The sequence below is a fragment of the Pagrus pagrus genome (genome assembly GCF_965226575.1).
Source record: "Pagrus pagrus genome assembly, chromosome: 16".
In the NCBI taxonomy this organism is placed as follows: domain Eukaryota; kingdom Metazoa; phylum Chordata; class Actinopteri; order Spariformes; family Sparidae; genus Pagrus; species Pagrus pagrus.
This window is the reverse complement of record NC_140200.1, coordinates 7,922,289-7,949,939: the sequence shown is the minus strand read 5'-3', so window position 1 is coordinate 7,949,939 and position 27,651 is coordinate 7,922,289. Positions and strand designations below refer to the sequence as shown.

The 27,651-nt window shown below is 43.6% G+C and overlaps 1 protein-coding gene across 1 annotated transcript in view; it reads right to left on the bottom strand.

The window, feature by feature from the left end:
* Positions 1 to 27,651, bottom strand: part of nbas (NBAS subunit of NRZ tethering complex) — a 162,866-nt gene that overhangs the window by 114,130 nt on the left and 21,085 nt on the right. Inside the window, exons 15-24 of the mRNA XM_084376963.1 lie at positions 26,274 to 26,549; positions 21,418 to 21,543; positions 20,920 to 21,071; positions 20,637 to 20,771; positions 14,652 to 14,730; positions 11,949 to 12,053; positions 11,305 to 11,441; positions 7,750 to 7,836; positions 6,316 to 6,469; positions 2,078 to 2,331 (exon numbers count right to left, since the gene is read on the bottom strand). Of these exons, the coding sequence (XP_084233089.1) occupies positions 2,078 to 2,331; positions 6,316 to 6,469; positions 7,750 to 7,836; positions 11,305 to 11,441; positions 11,949 to 12,053; positions 14,652 to 14,730; positions 20,637 to 20,771; positions 20,920 to 21,071; positions 21,418 to 21,543; positions 26,274 to 26,549 (1,505 nt within the window). The remainder of the gene's footprint in view (positions 1 to 2,077; positions 2,332 to 6,315; positions 6,470 to 7,749; positions 7,837 to 11,304; positions 11,442 to 11,948; positions 12,054 to 14,651; positions 14,731 to 20,636; positions 20,772 to 20,919; positions 21,072 to 21,417; positions 21,544 to 26,273; positions 26,550 to 27,651) is intronic.

The window sequence follows — 27,651 nt, the reverse complement described above, 5'->3', positions numbered from 1 at the left end:
TTTTAGAGTGTTCCATTATGGGTTGTAAGTACCCTTAATGCTTCTAGACCAGCCATTTTAATGACCGCTCTGTATTACAGTAAGACATGTTGGTTGAAAATGAAGCCCCTCTAATCTAAGGTCAGGGCTACCTTGATCGCTGATTTATTACCGTGCTTCATCTTCTTTGAGCAACATTAATTTAGAAAATTGTCAGGTTATATATTACTTAAAAATTAAACATTGCATATTAATCATTAGAGGTAGCGTACTGGACAAAATATGCAAATGAAAATGACTTCACAAAATTAGAAAGTAGTGTACACAACAGCAGAAGTTCCCTTTGAACGAAGCAAGGATCTGCTCTTGCATTACACAGATTGGTTGATTTGTTTGATATAAAATAATCACTGATTTATCAAGCATGAAATCATTAGCTGCAAAACCAACAATATATCACAATTATGGGATACTGCATATCCAAAACCAGGGCTGTAAAAAGGAAACCGTAGATAGTTGCATTATGGGTTATATCTGCTCTTACGCTGCAAGACGAGCAATTTTGTTGTCGTCTTCTAATACGTGTCAGCTAAGCCTTATGTAAAGTGTCAAGTCAGCCTAGACGTTCATGCTAGTTCATGTTACATGTTACTGTCGTGGATAGGTAGAAAGCTTCCCTGACCTGGCCAAGAAATACGGTGTCACAAATTGTAACGTTACAGTGAATAGTCAACAGTTAGCACAACACATGTTTGCAAGTTGACAAAATGAATCAAAATCAGACGCAAACCCTGCAGGAGAATTTCCTTGTTCATATACTGTCTATTTTTCTGTTGGGTTTGAATGCTTAAAGAAGAGTGTAAAGTCCCTGAAGCTTAATTTACATGAAATTGTACCACGCAATTAAACCTGAACTTGAGCTGTAATAGCCACAGTATGTGGGCCGGGCTGTGATTAGTGCGGATGCATGTCAAGTTCGTGCAGGGCTTCGCACCCACCTGGCGACGGCTCTGACTCAGGATGTACAGATAGGAGAGCGACCGAGGGAAAAATGAGATTAAAAAAATATTCAGACGCTAAATGCACACCCACACACAAACATTTTACTTTGCTGCACTGTGTCTCTGATAAAGGGAGACATCAGACACAGGCGAAGAGGGAGATTTAATCTAGCTGAGTTTGGTAAACATTCACAGACATGCACACCCTCTCTCTCTCTCTCCATCTCACTCTCTCACACACACACACACACAAACACACACACCCACACACACATTCATAGCGCCCAAAGGGAGCACCAGTCAAACAGCATGTGTTAGTGCAGTCAACAACATTTGCTGGCCGCCTGCCTGTATGGCAGATCCTACTGGCAGTGGTCCTCACAGGCTGAAGCTGGCAGTTATTAGCTACAATTTAGAGGACAGCTCATATTATGTACTCCGACGGGACTTGTAAATGTAGTACCTGCTACACACTAGCTTTCATGGCTCTCATGCTGCTGTTGAACGGACAGATTGTGTTGTCAAATGTCAGGGATTCCAAGAATTAAAGGAAAGCGTTTCACCGTGCGGCCGACATAAAATACATTTTACTGTGAGATTTTTCTTTCTGCCTGTTCAAGTTGCAATTAGCATACATTATGTTATTTTAAGCAGCAGTCGAGGATTGATGGGAGCACACTATGGAAGTTTGAAATGTAGTTTCAAGGCCAGTGTTGTTTCACACTGTGAACTAGACAAAGCTGCGTGCTGGGAAGTGCACATCAAACAAAAATAAAGTCTCAGCAGAAGCTGCAGCAACATAAATATAGTCATCTCAAAATGGGATTTGATTCAAACTATAGAAATTTTAAAACTACTAGACTATAATAATGACAATAACTCAGCTCAATGACCGTCATGTTGTGACAGTGTGGAGAGAAACAGTTTCATTTTATTTCAGTGGTGGGATGATCCTTTCATAGCTGCATCATTTTTGCTGAGATAATGCTACATCAGCACATGCCAAGTGAAAACAGCGCCTTGTAATGTAGTCTGACTTCATTCATTTCACGACAAGAGGGGTATGAATATATAACCGATAACTGAATCCAAAACACATCACGGGAAAATGTTCCAGTGAGAATGTGAAAGGGAACAGGTGAGAGGCACGGATCATGCCACTTACATTTTTCATTAGCAGGTGGAGCTTGTCGATGTCACTTAGCTGCTGCAAATCTTTGAGTGTCAGACTCAATTCGCATGATGTCTCATACACCAGCGTTTCCATGGTGACCAGGTCATCGCACAAGAGCTGTAGCCCTGGGATCTCCCGCTCCTTCCCCAGACGCACCAGCGACAGGGCGCAGTCCACCTGACGGGCACAAAGAAAGGCAGATGAGGGAGGAGAAGAAAACTCTTTTTGTGAAGTAATGACAGTATGCTGACCTGGTTCTCTGAGGCTGCAATGCTTCTTGGAAATACAGCTAAAATGTTATATGATGGATAAACCAAAACACTGGACAAACTGTGAAATTGTGACCTGATTATGCTGCTAGACAGAAAAATGTCATGATTGTGCACATGAAAATGCATGGAAATCCTTTCAACAGTTTTTAGAGACTACCCACTGAAGCACAACCTGCTGGTGATGCTGGAGGAAAAGTCCTGGTCAGAAGGCTCATCCTCTGGGTAACGTGAGTCCAATCCAATCCAATCCATCTTGTAGATGTAAAGTGATTACACTCCATATGTCAAAACTTTGACCTGGCCGGTAGATTAAAGGCCAGGAGACCAACAAAATTGGTTTCCTAACTGCTTGCATGGCTAAAAACTACCTGCACAAAAAGTTGTGTTGTTATTGCTGAATCTGATTATTAATGTAAATAATTGGTTGTCAGTTCGATTTTTTTTAAATTCCCTCTGCTTAAAAAGCTTGGGTTGAAACTTTAAATGAAATGTGGTGTATTTCTGTGCTCGGCAACAGATATAATTAATGAATTGGCAATTTAGCCTGCTAACATAATGATCAAAGGACTGGAATGAGGTTGTTAAAGGGCAGCATCCGGCCAAAGGCCGCCAGCTGAATAGGTTTGCTATTATGTTTTAAAGTATCCAAAAAATTCAATCATTATCTACTCACAATAATCAGTCAGGTAAAGTTTTACCCAGCAAAACAGCGTTGCAGCGTTCTTCTGAATGACTGAAGGCAGATGGGGACTTGTTTTAAAATGTTAAATAACAAGTGAAATAGAAAACATAAAATGACTCTGTGCATACCGCCCCGCATAATCCAAGTCTGCTGGAAACTAATTTGAAAAGACGTCATTTACACCCTTTTAAAAGCCTGAATCTTCACTGCAGCTGTTAAGCCATAAGCTTAGAGGGTGTAAACATTGTCTTTTCAAATCAATTAGGGATCTCAGGGCCTCCAGACACTTGGATTACGATGGACAAGCAGTCTGGAGCCATTTTCTGTTTTTGTGCTTTTTTTGGTTGCTTGTACACGTTTTAAGATAAGTCCCCATCTACTTCAGTTGTTTAGGAGAGTGCCACAACGCTGCGTTGCTGTGAAGCTCTACAAAAGTTTGTGGACGATTAAACTTCACCCCACTTTCAGTCAGCATGGGGGTTAGTAGATAACTTGAATTACCATTGCTGTCGTATTTCACACTATTCCTATACACATATACTCGTACCTGCCTTGTACCTTTCCACCTTAATACAATCCAGTTAACCCGGTAAAAGTTCAGCAGGTGAGAAAAGAGGCCTCATGTCATTGAAAAACTGTTGCCGAGGTCACTGAACTGGGACGTGGACAAAACAACAATATCCCAACTAATGGGAAACAAAATAATACCCGTTAGTCATCACTAATATCCAATCATTAGTCTTTGGACAATAAAACAGGGAAGATTTGGGCTTCCTGCTACTCTGATCGATAAAATTCCATCCAGAGGAGCAACCGATCGATATCCGACCACCTATACACGCTGGCAGCGCGCTCAACCAATCGATGCTCAGCCACCTGTGGATGCTGGCCAATCAATAGCAGATGCCGTTGGGCCCTGCAGTGATGATTGCTTTCTCTCCACCTTTTAAAGAAGGGGCACGGCAGTTAGCCTGGCTTCTCGCTCACACACACACACACACACACACACCGCACGGTCTGCGACCTTGTCATCTTCAGCTTATCTCGACACATTTTCCTGCTGAATAAATAATTACAAGCCTTCATTTATAAAATGGTCACACACACACACATACACAGGGCGAGAGAAAACCCAAATCACCTTGAGTCAGAGCCTGAGCAATTAGATACAACAAGAGAGAGAAGTCTATTGATCTAACTGTGAGTAAAGATCCTCCCTGTTCGCTGCACCCCTCCCTCCTCCTCTCCTTCTCCGCTCTCCTGAGATAGATTCCCCAGCTCGCCGCCGACGATCCAGACGTTAAAATCTCACACTTTTTAATTACGGCCTCGTCTCCGTGCCCTCCCCCTCATCGCTCTCCGCACTGTAACGCAACCTGTACTCTCCCTCTCCCTCTGCTATAAACCCCAGCAGATTTCGACGACTCCTGTTTAATGCCTCGACTCAATTTGATACTTCTTTGTCTCTCCTCCCTGTCCTGTCTCAGTCCTTTCTTTCAACGGTTGTTTCAACATTTTCTCTTCAACTCTGCTGCAGCTTTTTTTATCCTCTTCCCTCGCTCTTCCCACCTCTTACGAGAACGTCTGCCATGATTGGCCTCCGTTTGAACTCTGCCAAGTCTGGCCCTTTGCCTCCTCTGTATGCCTGTGTCCCCTTCTCTGTCTGCTTTCCAAAACCACCCTCCCATTTTGTTGCCAACAGTTTCAGACAACACTTGCTTTTAATATCCTTTATCTCTACCCTTTCACCCCCCTCATAACCTGTGATTTTCTCTCCCACAGACAGCTCTTTCCATGAGATTACTTTCCCCTTTTTACTTTAACATCTGTTAGTCCTGTCCTCCCCCTTTTCTGTGTTTGTAATACACTCTAACCCGACTAAGGATGTTGCATCTGCCCAGCATTTATCTCCCTTTTTCGTTTCTTTCGGTTGCGTTTCCATTCTCCGCTCTTTCAAACCCGTCTCCCTCTGTGAGTCATCTTGTCAATCTTCCCATTCAGCGCCTCGCTTCCTGCGGCTCTGTGACTGGTTTAAAACACTCCGGCTTCCTCTGATGTGGCTCCTTTTAATCAAACCCCATTTTCCTCCATTAAAACGTGCTCCCAAGCATAAACAGGGCCAGATGAGGGATGGGAGGAGGGTGCAAACGAGAGAGAACAAATGAGATGAAAACGTAAAAGAGGGCAGGAAGGAGGGGAGAGCTGTTACAGCGTTTCTCTCGGCTGCGTCTACTCGAAAAAGATTTTGCGTGAAGAAACACGAGTCGTGAGAGCTGGGGACGATCCTGAGAGGCTCCTAGAGTGAAATGCAAGAGAGGGGAAAAGACGATGAGGTCAAATTAAAAAGGAACGAGGAAGAGAAAGAAAGAAAGAAAGAGAGAGCTGGTGCGAATTCCTAGAGATTAACAAAGACTTCCTCTCACTGTCTTTCTCTCAAGTGGATGATGAAAGGCGTGATTCCCCAGTTGTCTTCAAAAATGAGCAATGGGCCCCCAAATCTCTCCTCCTCCATCCTCCTTACACCCAGTGAAAGGGATAAAATGGAGAAATGAAGGGGAAAGATATGACTGCACCCTAGTTAGTCCTTTCACAAAGACAAAGAGACCGCTGTGACAACCTTGATCCATCACTGTGAAGGAGCTGAAGAGGGGGGACCGAGCCGCCGCGTGGATGGCGTGGGTGGAGAGAGTGGGCAGCTCCGGCGGTTACAACCCATTACTCCGCTAAACAAGTCCTATCAAGTCCTATTTTTCAGTTACACCAACAGAACGCAGACGACAGAAGCTTTGGTTACTCTTCATTAGAGGTCCATATGGCAAATATGATAATGTTTGCCACAGACGGGATCAAAGTGACCTTTACTGATGGAGGTTGGCAACGTCGCCTCTGCAGTCTGAATCCCAGCTCGTCACCTCTTCCTGCCCCAGTCATCTAAAGGAAGTGTGCGCCGGCAATTATTTCCCCCGTTTGCCAGATGTCTATTCAGTCCTTGTAAGTTCCAATCCAGTTACAGGATCCTGAAAAGGAACCTTAGCATGGCGTGAAAAATCAGCTCTACTCGTCGGGAGCTGAGTTTGAACACTAACAGGGGACGGACAAACTAATTTCAAGGTAAAAGTGACAAAAATCGGCTCTCTGATGCTTCGATTCTGCAGAAATACATCCCCTCGCCGCAACTAGGAGCCTGCGACGACGTGAGTGTTTTACCTGTCTGGAGCAGGAGTCGATATCCTTCGCCCTGCTCTGGTACCAGTCGGTCAGCAGCTCGATGGGGGGTGTCGCTGTGCGGAACGTCAGCAGCTCGGGAGCGTCCTCGTACAGGAAACTGTCATCGTCGAACAAGTTCTGGTCCAGCACGGCTCTGAAGAAGACATTGAGGGAGAGAGGAGGGTGTGTCATCTATTGACTAGGGCTGAACAATCAGCATAAAAAAAACATAATGGGATTAGTTTGACAGATAATACGAGCATCACTTCTCATACAAAATCTTTAAAAAACACACACAGTAATGAGACTCTACTATTGCACATGTTTATTAGCAGTAACATGGGCACTGGGATTTATTCGGAGTCAATCCACCATTCACTGTCCCGCTGTTTTAAATCAATTCTGACTGGAATATATTCATGATCTGTTATTAAAGACCTCTGTGTACAAAAACAAATCAATGGGCTCAAGAGCCACTAAGACGAAAGAGAAGCCTTAAAAGGGCACTATGTCGTTTTGTAAAGAAATTCAAACTCAGAATTTTATTATTTACCATATTAATGAGGTAATAATACAGACAGTGAATAACCAAGCTGTTCTCAGAGGAAAATAAGTCCCCAGAACACTGTTTAAAGCTAGGAAGATTGCAGGGTGCGCCACATATAAACAAAGTAAAACAGTATGAAATTGTGTTGTTCCTAAAGGTCAGTTTGTTGTCAGTCATGAAAACAAAGAGAGTTTGTTTATAATGACTCATAACGAGTCTTCTGATTACATTTCTTCACCTTTAAAGCATTGAGAGAAAGACTAACGCAGTATAATCAAAATATAGATATATATATATCCTGTCAGGAGGAGGATATAGGGTGAGGACGAGAAGGGAGAAGACAGAAAACATCAACAGAAGACCGAGAAAATGAGAAGAATGAAGATGTAAAATGACCGTAAAGGGAAACACGGGGGGACAAAACATGTCATAAACACAATATTTAAAATCCCTGGCTTCACAGAATCACAGTATCGCATTTCCACTCTGCAGTCCCTGGCAATGCACACCACAATAGCCAACTGATATTATTATGACTGTACACCAAAGAGCAATAAAAAGAGCTCGCTAAATAAAATTGTAAATGAAGCTGGCCTCCCTACAGAAGCCGGCAAATGGCATAAATTGGCAGTGCAACAAGATTCAGCATTAGTTTGTTATGGTTCTGTTTAACATTTAGATAATAGGGTGTCATGTTTTGTTTCACATAACGATGCCAGCACGAGCATCTGGCTTGCTCGTAGCATGAATTTTAACAATTGTACACCGCGAGAGGCTTTGTTATCGTGTGTAATGGAGAGATTTTACTGCATCTCAGTTACCCGGGCTTGGTGCACAATCGGAGGGTGTTAGCGCGTTTTCTGTCAAAGTTGATGATCGCTGTTTACCTGCACTCGTCTGCCTCGCACCAGTCCATCTCTCTGTGCCTCTGCTCGTCCCACGGAATCAACACCAGCTCGTCTCTGTCATTCAGACTGAGAGAGTGGAGGAAAAACAGCAGAAGGAGACGCAGCGAGAGAGAGAGGAGAAGGTAGATTGAGACGGAGGAAGGGAAAGGGAGAGAGACACAAAAATAGAGGAAAAAGGGGGTCAGTTTTAGGTGAACACATACTCAGAGCAAAGACCGATGAGTAGCCAGGAGTCAAAAAATAAACCACACCTTGCTCACCTGTAATGGCACCTTATAAATCCGCAAAGACATTTACTGTTTCAGACTAAACATGGTCATAAACTACAGTGGTGAGAGGCAGCAACATATGGGAAATGGAAACGGCGGAGCATAATAAGGGAAAAAAAACGAGTGGGGGGGAAAAAAACAAAAGCGAAACGATAAACAAGTCAAAAAACTTTGGAAAAGAGTCTGGCTCGTGCCTCGGTTGTAAATAGCCGGGACTTTTAGTTTCCAAACGCAGAGTTGGTGCTAAGCTTTACTTCTTCCTCGTCTCCTTGAGGTTGACAGGCCTGACGAAGATAAATAGGGAACACGCGAGGAAAGAAACCAAAGTGAAGAATGACTCTGTAACCCGGCGTGCCAGCGCTGACAAGACATCGGACACTCGCAGAAGCACATGAACGCATGCAGACGTGAACAGAAGCTGTTTGTATCTCTCATTCTACGATTAATGCATTTTTTCTTGTTATCTATTTGTCTGTGGACAGAAAAATATGTACTGTGGCTGTAAAACTCAAGGAGATACCGTGGGCTACAAATCATCTATAGCTTCGGTGCAGTTAAAGGCCGAGTGCACAAGCGCCGCAGCAGTTTTTTAACGCCGCCATAAATTCTATCCAATCACAAAATACATAAGAAGTGTCCGAGTAGCGGATGTGATTTATGTCGACGCACAAAACTAGGAAGATTTTTACCAACACTCTGGCACAAGTTCATCCATTACGATTTGGGATTTTAACACGGAGATGACAGAGATCGAGAAGTCTCACTTCTTCCTCTTTGGGTCTCCTTTTTTTTTTTGGTGCCTGTCGTTCCCCAACTCCCTGCTCCTCTTTCCTCATTAAAGACAGCCAGGTTAGAGGGTGGAGAGTAAATATTGGTGTGAGAGAGCTCGGATATCGATGGGAGGAATGAATTATTCCGGGCCCGCTCCTCTAATCTACTTCACGTCAGCCCGAGAGAGGCAGGGACGCGGGGCGGGAGGGAGGGGAAAAGGAGATGCAAAGCAAACTCGGTGCTGGCGTCGTGCAGTTTATTTTTTATTTCCGCTGGGCCGAACCCTTTCAAGCCACGGGCAAAGTTCTCAACGAAATATCACAAATCTGCAATCTTACACGCTTCTCGAGGTCCCCTCGCAGACCTGATCAATATTACAGGAGAGTATAATTCCCCTTCCAGTGAAGCAAGACTTTAGTATATAGCCAGTGAGCTCCAAACAGATGGCTTGAGCCCACTCCGTCTGCTGCAGTGTAGGAGCGAGCACTGTTGGGAGGAGCAGTTGGTGCTCACAGGCTGGGGAAAATAGGAAACTGCCCCACAGCGGCAGGGCCATGATGGATGCTCACTGCAGAGCCACAGCTGCCTGACCTCCATACAAACTCAGACATGGCTAATAAAAAGGGAGCAGTGGCAGTGTGTGTGTGTGGATGGAAGCTGGAAGAACAATCATTTTTATGCGGTATATATTTTTTAGCACATGGCTCCAGGGGACTTTAGCCTCGTGTGCATGTGTTTCACTATGCAAATGTATATGTGGTATGTAAATAAATCAAATTCCAGCACAGAGAATTTGGGGAGACGGGGGAGGGGAGAGGACTAAAAAGCGAGTTAGAGGAAACAAAAAGGCAAAATGGATGGCCGGCTGCGCTCATCGGTAAATCCTGTCCGTCACCTCTATTAGTAAACCATAAAGGGGTGACGAACGATTTCCTCCCATCCGAAACACTCTTCAATCACCTCCCTCTCACGTATCCTCTCCCAACCTCCCTCCCCTTCAGCGTTCCTCCAGTCCCAACGCAGAAACTCTGGGGTCAAAGCGAGAACAAACAAGGCGGACAGTTGCAGTCACTGCAGCTGGTACTGTATCACTGGGAGACGTTCGAACGCTTGCATGTAACTTTAGAGGCGCCAATTAAGTCTCACGCGCTTTCTCGCATATTTGTCAATGTCAGTAAAGCTGTGGCTGCGCACACTTAATGTCATGTATGAATAAAGTCGTATGTGTGTGTTAGTGTCACACACGACACGCGGTCTTACGTGGGAAGGTGAGAAAAAGGAAGTGGAGCGTGCTGTCCCAGACAGGTGTGATTCCACTTTTAGGTGCTATTAATTTGAAAATGTAGTGAGAATTGCATTGTAGAGACATGTCAATGCTCAGACATCAGAAATAGCTCGTGTGCCTGTGGTAATGCACCTGATGTTTCTATTCTTCACAGGGGGAATTGCTGTATGGACTTCAGTCGTGTCCAATTCCTAAACTGTTCCTTTAAAATTCTTAATTTAAAGTGAAATGACATGTTTAAATTGCAATTAGGCATTAATTTATTTAAAGCAATTATTTTCAAGCATTTTTTAAAAGTGATTTCATATTCAGTATTAATGCAGCTCTATCTGTTCGTCTTAATGGATCCTTTTCTGTTCCATAGTAACATTTAAATTACATGTCTAGTGCACCAGAACGGACAGTTTGTGCTTAATTGAAATTGAACCTCTTCTCAGTATGTGTGTGTGTAGTCACACAGGGTTCAATCTAAATAATTCTCGATACGTCTTCACTTCCAGCGGATCAACCGTTTACAAGTTTTACAAAATGCTGCGGCCAAACTTTTGACTAAGTCCACTAAAAGATCTCACGCAACACCAATCCTTATGTCTTTACACATGCTGCCCATACAATTCAGATTTCACTTTAAGATCCTGGTAACCACATTTAGAGTCCTGCATGATGAGGCACCAGTCTGCACTCAAGAGCTCCTAATGCCTTATAATACAAGTAGGACTCTGAGGTCCAATGAGCAGGGTCTGTTAACTGTTCCTCACCACCAGGCTAAAGACAAAAGGAGACTGTGCTTTTGCAGTAGTAGCCCCCACACCCTTTCTACCTGAAAGCTACATTGTGATTTGAACTGTGCATCACCACAGTTTCAAGGTGGGCAGCCAAGATTAGTGTCACCGATTTATTATATGGTCAGACTCTTCCTTTTTGTCCCTGAGGTATGGTGCTGAATAATGGCCAGAAAAAGTTTTTTTGCAGAACACTATGATGTCACAGGGAAGTTGACCTTTGACCTTCGGAGAGAAAATTGCATCACTTCATCATTTTATCCTTTCAGACATTTGAGTGAAATTTTGTCAATATCAACGTTAGCATGTTTGAGTTATGGCCGCCTGTTTTGTGAGTTTGCGGTGACTTCGACCTTTGACCACCAAATTCTAATAAGTTCATACTTCCCCCCTTAACTACAATGTGTGCACAGTACGTGTTTCTCACCAGGCTTCGGGCAGCAGGATGGTGTACTCGTGTGGGGACGTGGTTTCTGGGAAGTTGTACAGGAGAGCTAGCCGGTGCTGGAGGAGCTCTGCCCCGTGGTACGTGAACAGGAAGTCCAGAGCCTGCACGTTACTCTCCTGTAGGCAAACAGACGCGTGAGCCAACAACCGAAAACTCTGAAACTGATTTTAAACTTTAAACAACATTAAAAGAAAACTGACAGCAATCTAAATCGAATTATTTGACACAAAGCGGCCAAAACATATTTTGTAGGAAATACAAAGAAACAGACTCAGTTGCCAGTTTTTTTAGGTACACCTGGTGTTTCCATTATTTTGTCCATTCATTCTAAATACATCAATGAGGGGTGACTAAATAACAGAAACACCTCCCTGTATAATGCAATACAGCTCAAGCACAGCGTGATGCAACACCTCCAAAACAGTTTCAACAAAACAAAAAAATCATTATATCCTTCACGAAAGTAAGATTTATAGCTGGACTGTTGTTGTGGACTGCATTCGTTTTGGATACCCAATAAACTGGCAGCTGAGTCCATATCACATTCGTGCCAAATGGAGATGTAGACAGCTAAGTAAAAGCAAATTAAGCGGCATTATTAGAGAGGCGGTGTCTGATGTTACCCTGGCGTAGTTTCTTGCTGACAAAACAATATTTTGACTGCGGAACTTCTTGAAGAACTCGGCGTCATATTTCTGCTCGGCTGCGTGAGGACCGCCCAGTATCTCCTGGAGAGTGTGAAGCGTGAGAGACAGAGAGAGACAGACAGAGAGAGGGGCGGGGAGGAAATGAGGAGATGAGGAATACAACTCTGGTTCATAAAAAGACATTTGTGAAGCGGAGGGTAATCTTTCTGGAGAAAATAGCGCGAGTGGGTAGAAAAAGTCAAACTAAAGAGGAGAGGAGAAGAGCGAGTGGAAGATGTGACTGCAAATGAATGTGCTGAGGCAAAGTCAACAGAGGTGCTATTTACCTTTCCGACATAAAGCTGTCTTGTCCTTTTAGTCGGAGCCGTCTGAGGCAGGTACGAGAGCGAGCAGGTGTGTGCACACGCATATGTCGGGAGGGAACATTTGTTGCCCTGGCCTTTGGCTTGGAGTGATTTATGTGCGTCTGTGTGTATAAAATCTCCGTAGCATCCTCTACGCCAGAGTGTGTGTGCGCGTCCCTTTGCGCAGACGTGCGTGTGAGTCTGATGGATAGCCTTTGAATGGGCCGTATGCAGACAGAGCCAGCCCCAAGTCGGGATGATAAAAACCCTAATATCATATTCATAGACAGCCAGAGAAAATGGATCGGGGCAAAAGGAATCTGACGAGCGCCGCAGTTACCATGACAATGTCCGAATAAAGAGAGAGACGTCATCCTGTCTGAGTTGAATATCTAGCAGGGTGAGATCTCATCTCTGCTCTCCTGCATGAGAGGAAGCCTGGCCCTGTTCATCTGTGATTTATTGTGGATGAGAAGGGTGCGCGTGTTAACATTACTCATCGTAAATCTGAAATCCAGAGTGTTGAGGAGTTGCAAGTGCCACAAGTTCCACTGTAAGCGTGCATCCATCAATGCCGCACTGATGCTTACATATTGTAGGCCTCAGAGTCATTCATTTATATTTAATTTAGTCTACAATTTTCAATATTTCTAAAGAGATTAGTGGGGTTAAGAGGGAGGATCAATAAAAGGCATGTGAGATGAGCCTCTGTGTTATAGAGCGGTTGGATACAGGAGGAGAAAGTATTTGTCTGCCAGCGGGAAAATAACTATGAACGCGATAAAGGATTTTTAACAACACTGAAACAAGTTTGTGTTTCTTGTGCAAAAATGTAAATGAACACATAATATGGTCCTTAAGTGATCCTCAAATAAACATAGTTAATAGTACTTCCTGTCCTCTCCGTCCTGTGAGGTCTGGAAGAGGCGAGGCAGAATCTCATGCGCTCAGTTTTCATAATGAGACATTAGTGTGGAAAAAAACACCAATTCAGACTCCGCTGAGCCTGCTGGCTCCAAGATGGACCAATCAACATACTGCTAGAAGAAGCACTGTCATTTTTTATCCTATAAATCTAATTTCCATCTTAGGGCAGACCATCAGATACAAAGGAAATATTTAGATTTTGCACTAAGCACCATATTGGGGTCACACCACTGACTGGTTAAAGGCTGATCCAGTCAACCTTCTGCAGTCTAACACGGTTTACACAGTAGGCGTTCAGCCATCCGTCTCACACGTATCAGACGGAATAGATAAGCTTTCATTTTAATCCATACAGCTGAGCTTTACGCTTGTTACCATGACCCAAAACTTTTGTTTTTCGTTTTTAGGGCTCAAAGTCTATTTTTTTACAGTGTAGTTTAGAGTGCGGCTCATGCCACATTTTTCTTCTGTCCGAGAGAGTGTTAAAGGAGACCCGTGACGCTTTTCTTGAGGCAAAAAAAAAAAACTGTTGCAGACAGAGGGGGAACACAGTTCTGCATCAGTGGACAGTATGAGAAATCTGATGTGTTTTTGAGTATTAGAGCATGTAAACCTATTCTACAAGTAACACAAAATAAAAATATGAATCTGAAAATTAGCATAATATGCCTCCTTTAATCAAGCCCAAACTGAACACGGCAGCCAACGCAGTTAATGTAAGCTGAAACACTGAGTTTGTGTTTCCTGGTCACGCAGTCGTTACATCTTGCCGGTTTACCCTGATGACAGAGATGTACAGTGTAGATGACCGCGATAAGGCATTGTTCTACACACATAGATATAAAATAAAAGAAATATACATATATTTCTTATCTATGATGTTACCAGACGCAACCCAAATCCAGATATCATCTCTAACTTTTTGTCTGAACCGGGCCAGGTTAGGGTTGTGTACCCATGCCCTGGTGTCGAGCGTAGACACAGTGTAGAGTAATCACAATATATTTGGGTGTGAGAGGGGCATCCTCGAAAGGCTCAGTTGTTGTTTACAAGCGAGCATGGGGGAAGGTTCACCACTTTGTGAAACGTATGAATGTATAAAGGATATTATGACGTGGGCTCGGAAACACTTCAAAACACTGTTGTTTGTTGAACACAGTTTGTTTGCAAATGCCTGCAGCGTCACAGCATTTATTGGAATCGGGGATGTATTCGCCGACTTCAATTGAAGTCGGCGAATAAAAAATTGATGAAGAGAAAAATCTGAAGATTAACTCACCAAAAACACACAGTTAGTTGCAGTCCGAATTCTTAACGATGGCAAAATGTATGACTTTAGGTGAAATATAAACTATGTGCATGATTTCCAAAGAATGATGCATAGTACTAAAAAAACAGGCGTCGTTACCTCGTATGTTGCCAGCCGGTCCAGGTAGGAGAGCAGTTTCAGTCGGCTCCGACACAGCTCCTTCTGCTCCAGGGTCAGCCTAAGCACATGCAACATGGCAATTAACATCCAAACAGCACTTTGAAAAGCCAAACCACCATGTGAATAATTTTTTATTCTAACCACAGTCAAATCAAACTTGAAGCTTAGTCCATACACTGCATTTCGCACACACTCTAGCTTTAAATTAAGTGTAAATTGACTCTATACAGTACATCCGCAGGGACCTATATAAAAATGCTTGGGACTCTTGACTACAATACCACACAGTGCCCTCTAGACCTAATCATTTTCTAAGGGCAACAAATCAACTCCTTATGACCACAAGGACCCTTTAGTTGTTATGTATGGGATGCCGCCTGTCAATGACCTGACTGATGGACCTCTGAGAATCAAATCCATTTTCAATGTCATTTAATCACAACGATAAATAAATTGGACGACCACCAAACACCGAGGCGCGAGGCTATATAGGATCTACCTACAATTCATTCACCGGAGGCAGGCCCGAGGGAAAGGAACCACAAGGCTGCAAACTACCGCGAGCGGTCGGGTACACCCCCTCAGATCGCAGTAAAAAAGCATTTCTCACCACATGCTTTCACACCCGAGTCTAATCCACAAGGTAACAACCTGCCGAGGCGGGGCACGGCCCAAAGCGCCCTCAAAACTTAGCCTGGATCAACCGCAGTGTGACCACAGGGGAGCTGACCCCTCCACCGCCGCCTTAATCCCTAATCCCTCATTACAGAGAGCGCTATCAGGCCTTATCAGGGTTCCTCTACACAGACTAACAGAGATTAACACTGGCTCAACACACTCTCTGGCACATCAAAGAGTGGCGGCTTAGCACTCGTACTAGTGGTAATTATTGCTTTGCTCTGCCTCTTCAGAGAAAAGTAAGGAAAGTGGAGGTGGAGGATGAAGAGGGGAGAGAGGAGATGAGACGAGATGTTAGGAATCTAATTCAGCCGTCTGTTTTCGTCTCGAGGTTTTGCATGATGGCTTAATCACAGCATCTTAATACAAACAAAAAGACCTAAGAGGAGGAAAACAGCGCCAGGATATCTCTCGTCCTCAAGCTGATTGCCTAACCTTCCGATGAAGCGCTTCATTTCCTACAAAACTCTTGATGTAATTAAATGTAAATTCTACAAAGTGCATTTCAACCGCGCCCTCCCGCGGACTCAGGATGTTTGAGGGTCAGGAGCAAAGAAATCAAAGGGGCACCAGATGTTTGCAGTGGTGATACATTTAAGAGAGGTCACATGGCCGCGTTTTGTCCTCTGGAAGGGCACCCTAGAGGGCACTTTATCATGTTTCATCTACCAAAGAGGGCACGTTTTTTACAAAGATCCCCTCACTTTTCATCTTGAGCGATTATCACGTCAAAATGTCAAGAAAATAGCATATTTTCTGTAGGCAAAATGCATGTCATTTGGTTGCCTGTCTCTATAATTTCCTAGGAATCGCAGATGATACATCAGTGGACAAGGGAGGAAGTTGGTGAACACGACTGAACGTGAATAAAACCTGAATTACCTTCTCTGTGAACATTTCAGCCTGAGTCACGTAGATTTGTATTTGCAATGATGGTTGTTTTACAATGTAGACAACAACTCCTACGATCCCAGACTACATCTTCAAACTACGTCTTTTGTTACTGTGCTTTTCCAGACTGCCAACGCCCCCTCAAGTCATGATAATAATAATAACATCTTGGAAAATGACGGTACACGAGTTACCTAGCTGACGTCATATGTTGTCCGGGTCTCATCCCCAAATAGATCACATTAACTTTTGGTGAAGATCCGAATAAAGGGACAGATTCAGGAATTTTTCCCGCACTTTCTCTAACATCGCGAGACGTAGCGCTTTTCCACATCATCATTCATTTCTCAGGGAGTAATGCATGGATTTTGATTAAAGAAAATGAGCAGATATAACATACTGTGCTTTTATCATCCACAATTGATTAAAGGTCCTAAAATGTTTCCGAGAATGCAATTTGTAGAGCGACTCCAGTGTGGTGGCCACAAATAGGTCACACGTGGCTGAATGTTCAATTCAGGACCACGTCTCTTGCTTATAAATTGCAAATCCTCCTGCTGAATTCCACTCAAGTACAGCGTAAACAGTGTGTACGACACTGTTACACATAAAAATGGGCAAATTGTCCCTACACCTAAAGGGCAGCAGAGTGCCTGCGCCTTTGTAAAGGTTTATATTAGTTCCCTGAATTGCCCTTACATTGAACAGTGACTCGAGGGGGAAACGTGGTTTAGGGAAGAGGCCGGAATGAACAAAAAAACACTGCGGCACATCTGAATGGAGATTCAGGGCTGCGAGGTTTAAGAATTAATGTGTGTGCACAAGTGTGCGTTAGACTGCTAAACATCATCGCTGGTGCTGTCAAATGTGAAGGGAATGGAGAGTGACTGCATCAAGGTACATGTGTGTGTGTGTGTGTGTGTGTGTGTGTGTGTGTGTGTGTGTGTGTGTGTGCATCTTGTATTCGAAGCTACCAGAACTGCAGGTTATTATCAGATGGCATCGCTCCTCCATCTCTGTACAAACACCTTGAATATGACAGTACTGGACAGAGATTGAACCGCATAAACAGACCAACACATACACACGCACACATATACCCACATACACACACACACACACACAAACTCACAGAAACGCACCGTGTGATAAAAGCGATTATCACACAGTGTGAGGGACAAAATTGGACTGCATAAACAGACAAAAACACTTCGGCTCATGCCTTCAGTTGGACGCCACACACACACACACACACACACACACACACACACACACACACACACACACGGCCAAATACGACCGATGCCGGAGCAAATGAGAAAATGAGACTTCTGATTGAGGTCTGAATCTGATCAGATAAGAACACCTCGCAGCAGACTTCACTCATCTTCAGTCTTTTTCCACCTAACTCTCCGTCTCTCTCACACACACACACACTGCAGCATTGTCCGTCTTGTTGTTGTGCGCGGAGAGTCGGCGCGGCCGTTTTTAATGGCCCTCGCGGGTTACGAGTTATATTTTATTATGCCTACACGGACTGATGAGAAAGATAAAAACCGTCTGTGTGCAGCCGAAACAACGGTTCTTAAAACACGCGAGACAAAACACACTGAACTGGTGTTGAATATGCAAAATAACAAAAGTCCAGAGGAAGCCTGTATTTTATGCAATATTAGATTTCAGGATAACTGAATGTAAGTGCAACACATTGCCTGTAGGAGTAAATCTGGTAGTAACAACAAGAGAAACCTACTAGGAGGAGTACATTAACATCCGTCATTTTATTGGGCCCTTAAAACTGAAGCTCTGTTTGCTGAGTGGAAAATCTTTCAGCATCTCACACAAGACATGAGCAATCGATAGAGCGGGTTTGACTCTGATTATTGAAAATGTGATTCGTTCCTGGAAAAAGAGCTGTCGATAACGATCTTTAAACGTGACGTCGTTTTTAACCCGAGCGTGAAGAATAACAACGCACGACTTCAAAACATGTGGAGGGACAAAAGATGGCAGTCAGTGTGACAGGCAGGAGTTAAAGACAGGACTTATCTACACACACACACACACACACACACACACAAGGACATCCACAGAGCAGCTGTGATCGATACCGAGCCATTTCTGTAATGGTGGTGTAGTTAAAAAGAAATTAAGAGAATTATTATCTGTCTCAGGCCTCGGCCGCAGGCCTCCAGGCAACATGGTTAGATCCATTAGCGAGGGGCTTCGCTGCACCCAAACGCACACACACACACACACATACTGTATATATATCTAACAGAGTTTGGGGGGCACTTGTATAAGCTGCCAGGAAGACGCCGGGACTCGCAGACAGATAAAAGGAGGAGAATAGCCATATTTAAAGACAGCGATTCACTGACGATTTAACGCGATGGCTTTTATAATAGTTTTTAAGTTATCGATTGTTTGCTCCCGCCTCCGTCTTTTTCTTATCCTCCTATCTTCTCTTTATCTACCGTGGACTGTAGGTCTGCAATAAAGCTTAACAGTTTTATTACACAATGAGTTAAACAGAGAGAAAATCAAACGGGCAAAGGGACACAAGAACCTGGGGAGGGGAGGGGGGGGGAGTTATTTTTACAGATATCACTAGTTACTGCTCTTCCTCATTCAAATGCAGACTGGAAGCTCACTTGTTAAGTGTCTGAGGTAAGAAGAACAATAGCGACAGCACAATCCGGCTACTGAAGCTTGAAATATATGTACGCTCAATGCCTGCTTGCATAAACACAGCACGGATATGCATTTTAAATGTGCATTTCAGTATTTGCCTCTTCCTTGTGTTTACACTTTGCCATTTTTAACATATAGGAGTAGTATGACCCTTTTTTTAAGCTTAAGAGTGCTTCATGAAACATGGGTAGGTGTATTTGCATGCATGTGCGTGCGTGCGTGTATGAGAGGTGATTAGTGATCACTAAAGGGTTTTTCATTACTCTTTCCCTGGGCACTCGACAACAAAGGCATAAATTACCTCCAGCAGATTACCCACTAATCTCCACCAATGCTCTCTCCCTCATCCTCATTAATATCCCCGCCTTTATGATCCCCTCTCCGGTGTGCGACCTAATCAAACAATCAGTGTTACACTTGGCAGCCTTCTTCCCCCCCATTTCCTCGTGGCTTCCTCGTCTTCGCCTTAAATACCTTCACCGCAATCGCTCCTTTTTCTTTATTCTCAACAAATCGAAGTGCAGCCGCTACAGTCATCGTTATAGTTGACACTGTGAATAATAATGACTTCATTTAAGCTCTCTAAACAGCAGGCAACAACCTGCCGACAAAGCGGCTCCCTCGGGTCGACGTCAGGTTTTTAACCGCCCACCTAACAACTGCTATTGCGAGTCGGAAGCGGGCGAATTCTGGTGTTGCGGTCTTGAAAGCTTAGTGAAAAATTATACAAACAGCTTCTGACTATTTAGTAAGAAGACATAGAGTCTACAGCTATGCCATGGAAGTGGCTCTGCAAGGCTGTTCATTGGCACGGTATTGCTTTGAGCTTAATGGCCACATCAGTTTGCTCATATTACTCACAATGAAATTGTTAAATGATAGCTTAGCTTTAGTTTACAGTTTGAGTCAAGCATAGAGGCTTATTCTCTGGTTGTGTCTGTGTTTTTATCCTGGTTGGTTTGTAAAAGAAACAGCAAGTTGCTGAGCTGTTACGGCGGAGTATAAACTGTTGTTTTCCCTGTAAACAACCCGACCTCTTCGGCTATTTCAGCTGTGAATCTGGGCTAGAGGGGGCCGACACACAGAGTTCCCATTCACAACATGAGCTTGGACAAAGGATAAATGCTACCAGGACTAACATTACTTGGTGGAGGATTCGAAGAGAAGTAATGGCTGGAGGGGTGTGACAGCTGGAGAGGGCGTTGTGTTTACCTGGGAAACTACAGCTCACAATCAACTGTATAGAGCCGACAGTTAATGTCGTTTTTCAAAATACCATAGGGAGCCATCCAATAGTTATTTTATACATTTCAGTATGGACCAAAGAGGTCGGCTGACCGACCGACCAACAGGCTGACTGAGTATTCGACCGACTAGCAGACAACATTGTCATTCCTAAAGCCAAGTTCCTAGTATGCCTTAAAAGGAGCTCCATACTTTGAAAAGATTGTTTACATGAAATATGGGTTTTGGCAACTTGCACATTTCAGCAATGCAGATGCTTGCCAACCGAGCCTGGGTCCCCCAGCTGAAGGATGATCTCTGTCGCCACTAGACAGCCTTGGTGATTTTGTTCAAATGAATGCTCCGGTCTCCGGCACATTCAAAAAACTGGCAGGGTTTCTGCCGGCTTTTCAGACTTCATCTGAGGACTTACTGAATAACTGAGCTGATTTACCGCGAGTTTGAATGTCTGTGTACCTGCTGAAGTCGACCTTGGCCAACAGCTCTCGCCTCTTCCTGCTCTCCTTCTCCTTCCTCTCCAGCTCCAAATCGTCTGACAGCATGTCTTCGTAAAGAAGGTCGTCAATGTCAACGTCACCTGGCATGATAAACCTGGAACACAGCAAGAAAAGTACACATACTTAGCTGAAAAGTAAAGGCAGAATGAGCCTTAGGGTTGATCAAAAAATCGATTTGTCATCTACAGACTTATACGTAGGGATTGTGTTGGCGTGTGTGCATGTATTCGTGCATGCCCTACCTGCCCCCATCTTCCCTGTTTCCTATGGCTATGAGGGCCTCAAGGTCGGTTCCCTTCAGGCCATACTGCAGCAGCTCCTTGGCCGCATCTACATTCTCCGGGACGCGCTCCACACACTCGTGCAGCACCCACGAGCGCTTGCAGATCTTGCTCTGGGTGAGATGTCGGGAATGGAAGGAGAGGGAATGAGTTCAGAAGAAACGATGGAATAAAATGAGATACAGAATTAGAAGGGAAGGGTGTGAAAATTTGCTACAAATTGGTAAAAATGATGCGTGAAATAGAGTAAGGGGGCTGTGCTGCACTTAAGCCTGTGCTGTACCCCTACTCGCCCACACACACATATACTGTATATTTCTCACCAGACATCTAATACACTGTGATAAACACCAAAAGTGATATAATTCTTCATCTCTCTCTCTCTCTCTTCTTAAGCACCTCTCCTCCTCCGTCCCTCATTTCCACACATCTATCTCTCTTATTTCTTCTGTCTCTCACCAGATAATCTTGTATCGAGGCGATGCTGACGGTACTCTTCCTCCACTGTCTCTGGTAGACAAGGTCAGAATCCAGATTATAGGCATGGGCGAGAGACAGGGCCTCTCCATATTCTTCGTTGTCAATCTGCGGGATGAACAAACACAATAAACACATTATAAGGACAAATCAATATGCATACATGAATGTTTTCTTCACATTGCGGAGGAGACAGACGTACAACAAATGTCTGCAGTCAGAAAAAAAAAAGCAAAGTAACATTTATTTCTCATTGATTCAGACAAGTGTTAGTCAGGAACAATCCTTTTGTTGAGAAGAGTGTCCATGAACCATAAGAATCATTCATTTCCTGATGTAAAATGTAGGTTAGGTAAGAAAAACTACAAAAATCTATCACATAACTGCACAACAGTTTAATCTATTTCATAATATACAAGATATTTTTTAATATCTAATTATCGTCCCAAGGACATATTACTGATTCAATCTTCATGCACTGTGTTCCTAAACCAAACTAAATTAATAAAATGCACTGAGCAAATTCAAACCGTATGGGATTTCAAGCGAATACCTATGCAAAAAACAGAGTTAGAAGAAAAGTCCATGGCACAATTCTCCATCGCACTGAAGGACAAAGCATCCGAGGCTTTCAATAAACCTGTGCACAAGCTATGGCACTCCCAAAATCCTGAGTACGCACTCTGAATACTCAAAGACTGAATAGGAACAGCTCTAACACGCAGATTTCAATCTGTGAAGCGACGTGCAATGTGACACAGTGCGGATTGGACCTGCTACAGTGGGATAAGGAGAATGGCTGAGGGGGAATGAAATATTTGGGGATATTTGAAGAAAGAAAATGAAATTGACAGAGGGAGAAAACCCAAAGGAGGAGACAGGAGATGGATGTTAGGACTTGATATCACAAACAGCGTCGGGTCTACCGCACTAAAATAAAAGAAATCCTGAAAGTGTACAGCCACGCCAGCAGCTGTACAGGCTGTCGTTGACGATGCTAGCACGCTGGTATGTTTACCATGTTCACCATCCTAGTTTAGCATGATAGCATTTGTTAGCTTTTTTAGCATCATTATATATTGACATCTAAGCCACGCTGGTTTAATATTGAAAATAATGACAACACCTATTGCTACTGCAAAAGAGAAATATATGCTTACAAGACATGCTAACAGCTCTTTGATGCTTTACTTAGGCACAGTGGCTATTTAAGCTAATGCTAACATGCTCACTGTAACTACTAAATGTTGAGGTTAGGCCTGCTCCACTCAATATATACATGCATTAAGTAGGTGTAACGTTTATCATGTTCACCATCTTTAATTAGCATGTTAGTTAGCATCATTATGTATTGATCCAACATTAACGTTTTTACTTACAACTGCTAAGTTGAAAACACTAAACTAAGAGGTTGAACATGATAAATATTTCACCTACTCAATGCATGTTAACTTCAACATGCTAGCATTGTCACAGTGAGCATGTTAGCATTTAGCTTAAATCATCATTGTGCCTAAGCACAGCCTCACATAGCCGCTAGCATGGTTTTAAACTCTTAGTCATGTTAGCATATGTTTCTCTTTAGTAGCAGCATACATCGTTGGTGTTGTCGTCATTAGTTTTAATATTAAACCAGCCAGCTAACATGCTAAACTAAGGTGGTGAACATGATAAATGTTACACCTGCTTAGCACAGGTATGTACTCAGTGGAGCAGGCTTAACCTCAACACTTTTGTATTGTCACAGTGAGGATGTTAGCATATAGCCTACAGTAAATCAGCACTGTGCAGCCTCACAGAGCTGCTAGCATGGCTGTAAACTCTTTGTGTTCTCATATATTTCTCTTTGGTAGCAGCATTAGATGTTGTTGTCATTAGTTTTAATATCAAATCGGTCTGGCTTGGATGTCAACACATAAAGCTGCTAAAAGAGGTTTTGTGTCATATTAATGTCTCGCAGAATTATTTGATCTAACAGCATGGCACCTCAGTTTATGCAGGCCCACTCGATGTGTGTGAAAGTACATGTGTGCAAGAGCGCTGACTGACACACTGCGTATCCATCTCTTTCTGTGTGTAGGAGTACAAAGCAACACATTAGCCAGACTGCGGTTCCTCGAGGGCAATAAGAACCCCACACAGTTAAACCTCACGTAGGAGGACATCAAAAACTGCTTCCTTCTCTCTCTGGATTCAGCTAATAAAACTGTTAGCAGCCTTGCCAGTGTGCTACTCACACAGGCGGGGTTACGCTACCAAACACATCATCAAGCTTCTGAACACATGAAGAGGCTGACTTGAGGAAATAACCCTGAATCACTTGATGTGGTCTATTCACAGCTGATTGGACTACACACTCACATGAGGTCAATCTCTGAGGAGGGATCAGGTCACTCTGACTTCTGTGAGTAGTGTGATAATGGGAAACTGCACAAACATAAAGCAATATAGAACAAATATGCACGCATATAGGATCCGTATTGTCTTCACTTGCACGCCTACATGTGGTAACATGTGATAACAAAAAAGAAACAATTTCAACAGGAGAGCAGCAGCTGGGGAAGTGCCGCGGGCACCAAGTGTTACAAAGAGATAATAATGATATATTACTTTGTAACTCTCCACTGTTAGGATTGATGGTGATGACTAATGGCATCTAATGATGATGACAATGATGAAGAAGGAAGTAGATGATGGGTCATAAAAATGACTGATGAACCATGCTCAAACTTGGGGCCGTCGAGAGCCGATACTGTGCTTTATGATAGAGCGTGTTGTTGTCTTTGCTGCAATTTGTAGCGGGTAGCAACAACAGCCATATTTCTAATGCGGCAATTAGCATTTCAGAGAAACCCCTGGGACTGAGAAATAGCCTTAAAGCAGACTGAACATCTTGCTTGGTTTTCATTTCTCCTCAACGGCACTCTGGAGCCGATCCAACAAAACAATAGCACTTCACTGAGCCGGCGCAGGATTTATTTAGTCGGAAACCAATTTTGCAGATCAGCCTGTTATAATTCAGTCAGTGACCAAACGGATTCATATGACGTCCTTCGGTTGCTGCTAAATTAAGTGGCAAGAAGAAGAAGAGTTTCGTGGTGAATGTGATATCCCACTGAAGACAACTGACAACTGCTCTTAAAAATGATTACTGGCATTACAGCGAGGCACTGACTAATGTATCAGTTTTAGTGTGATAAACGCCTTACAAAGGGGCTGGTATAATTAGGAACGGAGTATCTTTGAAATATTAAATAGGTAATATCAGTTTCTTTGCCAAAATGAATTTATAACGCAGTGAGACGGAGAACTTCACGTCAGCTCTCAAGCTGTTGTTTGGATTGCTGAGCTAAAGGAACGTTCAAATCCACACATGAAGGCGTTCCAGCACGAACACTGACGGAGGCTTTTCTCTGAGTTTTGTTGTGTGACGAATGGGTAAACAGAAACAGAAATGTGACTCTTCATTTTTTCCACTATTACAGATATTCCACCTCGGTATCTAGTGATTTTAACACGCTGACACAGCCGACTGAACTGTCAAATGAAAATGTTCCTTTCGGGACAGGTCACAGCAATTATGTAAATATTATGAAATGTGAAAACTGTGATGTGACTTCTCCACAGAGTCACTGAGCATCTCGGTGACCAACCAAGCAAATTGGGTATTCGTTCAAAGCTCAAAGACTGATAGCAGCAGCTCTGTGAGGCCGTATTCAGGCACAGTGTGTGCGTGTTAGCATGCTGACAATTCATGATTAGCACTTAGCACAAAGTACAGCCGAGGTTGATGGGAATTAGTTTTGCAGGGATTTGGTCATTCATAAAATAACTGGACAAGGCTGATCATTGAGCTAGATGGAAGGTCAGTGGGTCGCAAAAGTGATTATGAGTCATCCTCTGGGGAACATGAATGCAGGCACCACATTTGGTGACAGTCTATCCAACAGTTGTTAAGACATTTAGTTCAAAATCACATGTCACATGGTACTAGAGGGAAAGTTAGGCTATCAGCAGATTTGATAGGGCTCATCCTCTGGGGATCCGATTCACAGCTAGATAGATGAGATCACAAGAACTTGCAGATCCATCTCGCCTGGCTTCAAGCTATGCACTCTTTGGCCAAACACAGATTAGTTAAACCAGTCAGTGTCCTGTGAGGAACTACCATCAACTGTTCATTTGAACGCATGCCAAGTATTTTTTGAAAGGGCCTGCCCTTTTCCAAAGAGTTGACGCCTAGTCCAGATGATTCTTCACCATCCGGCCCATTAGGTTACTGGGGACCGTGAATGACTGTACAGAATGTCATGGCAATTCATTAAATGTAGTAACTGGGATGTTTCAATCTGGACCAAAGTGGTCTGGTACGGATAAACCTGACCTGAAAGTCAAACATTTCTCACCCTAACCTTTACCAATTTCTTCTATTTCTTCTACAACCTTGCATCGCTTACTAGAGTGTGTGGAACACGGTGCTCCTCAGAATGGCTTTTACAGAAACCTGTGCAACCGACTGTCAAGGTTAAACCACAGCCATTAAGAGGTCTCATTATTTCCCCTGTGTGTGATAGGAAATCGCTCTTTTAACAACATGGAGTCAGGCCTGGGAGAAATTCTTGTGAAATTCAAAAGAAGCAAACTGAAGAAGTTACCTTCATTCCTTCTACTGAACTTGACCCTGCCATTAAAAAAAGCAAAATGTCAAGAGAAGCGTGTATCTGTGTAGCACATTCTTGAGCCAAAATGCAAAACCATCTAAATAAGATGCAACAGTTGAGTGCTTCAGGAGAGTTAGGTTAAGTATCAACATGCGCTTGCTGTGTCAAGCTCCCTACCTTCCTCTGGTACAGCTCCTCCGGTGTTGTTGACCTCAGGCTGACCAGGCGGTAGTTCTTGATTACGGTGCGGGGGCGCTTGCGTGGCGGGGCGAACCGCTCCATCTCCGTCACATAATACAGACCCTGCTTGATGTAGCCAAAGTAGCGGGCCTTGGCCGAGGACTCGTCGTCAGAGTCAGAGTCTCCGCCATCATCGCCCTCCTCGTCATCGCCGGGCCCGCCGGTCAGGTTGCTCTCGAGGCGCCCACGCTTCTGAGCCAGCTTCACCTCACACTGTGCATAATACGACATACAGCATTAGGAATGGGGATGGATGTAAACCGAGAGACACAACAAAAAACATAACGGCCAAGTGTCATGTCCAAACCGCAGAGGCTGGGTAAAATGTGTGACAAACAGCGTTATAATGAAGTAAGGCGGTGCTGCAGAGTGGCCCCGGCCTACAAATCTTGTTCTCCAGATGTAAAAAAACATGTCTGTTTGGTACAGACCCCAACAAATGTCTCATCATCTTGATTTTAATAGTTTTTCCCAGTCTGTCAGTCTGTCAAAATATTCCCAATATGAGGGTTTTTTAACGATATAGTGCAGCCCTAAAAAGAATGGATGAACAGGAGTAAAAAAAGTGATTTGAACATAACTTTGAATTACGCCAGCTTTATAATAACACATGGCTTGAAAGTGATCATAAAGCCGCAGTTGTCTTTCTACATAAAAATACATCTGTCTTGTTGGCTCCAAATCGTAAAGCAAGGCCTGCAAAACAGAAGAACTCCCATTCACGATGATTGAGGCTGTCAGATTTACAGCCTTCGCCCTGAATGACTTTCTGATGCTCAGTACGGACACCTCTTTGCCAACAGGAAGTGTTGAATGAAAAATAGAGCATGGAATGCAATGCGGCATAGTTTACACATACTTTAGCTGTGCTTAAAGCTGGTAAACACACTCAATTTAACGCCCTCATGCTAGATCAGCAAGCTGTCTGAAACACAGAACGACAGCAAGGTCGAACTGCTCGATAGAAAGTCTAAATCAAAGCTGTCCAAAGTACTTTCTTTAACTTGTCTTGCCCTGTTCTCTAGTTTTGTGATTGCCTCGGTTGGGGGAATATTATTTGACCATTTTTCATCCACACGCTGCAGGAAGTCCTCAAATATTGTAGAGATGCCCCTCTGGGTTTCAGCTCACAAGAGAGAAATGCTCGCCCGGGTTTATGAAACATTCAGTGCTTGTAAAAACGTGAAAGCACCTTAATCAATGAGCTGCACTGATACAGAACCCCACACACACAGGAAGACACACATGCACCCATCGTCACAAAGGCACTAGGTCACATTTTCCACATGTGTGTGAACAAGCCCCGTCCTCACAA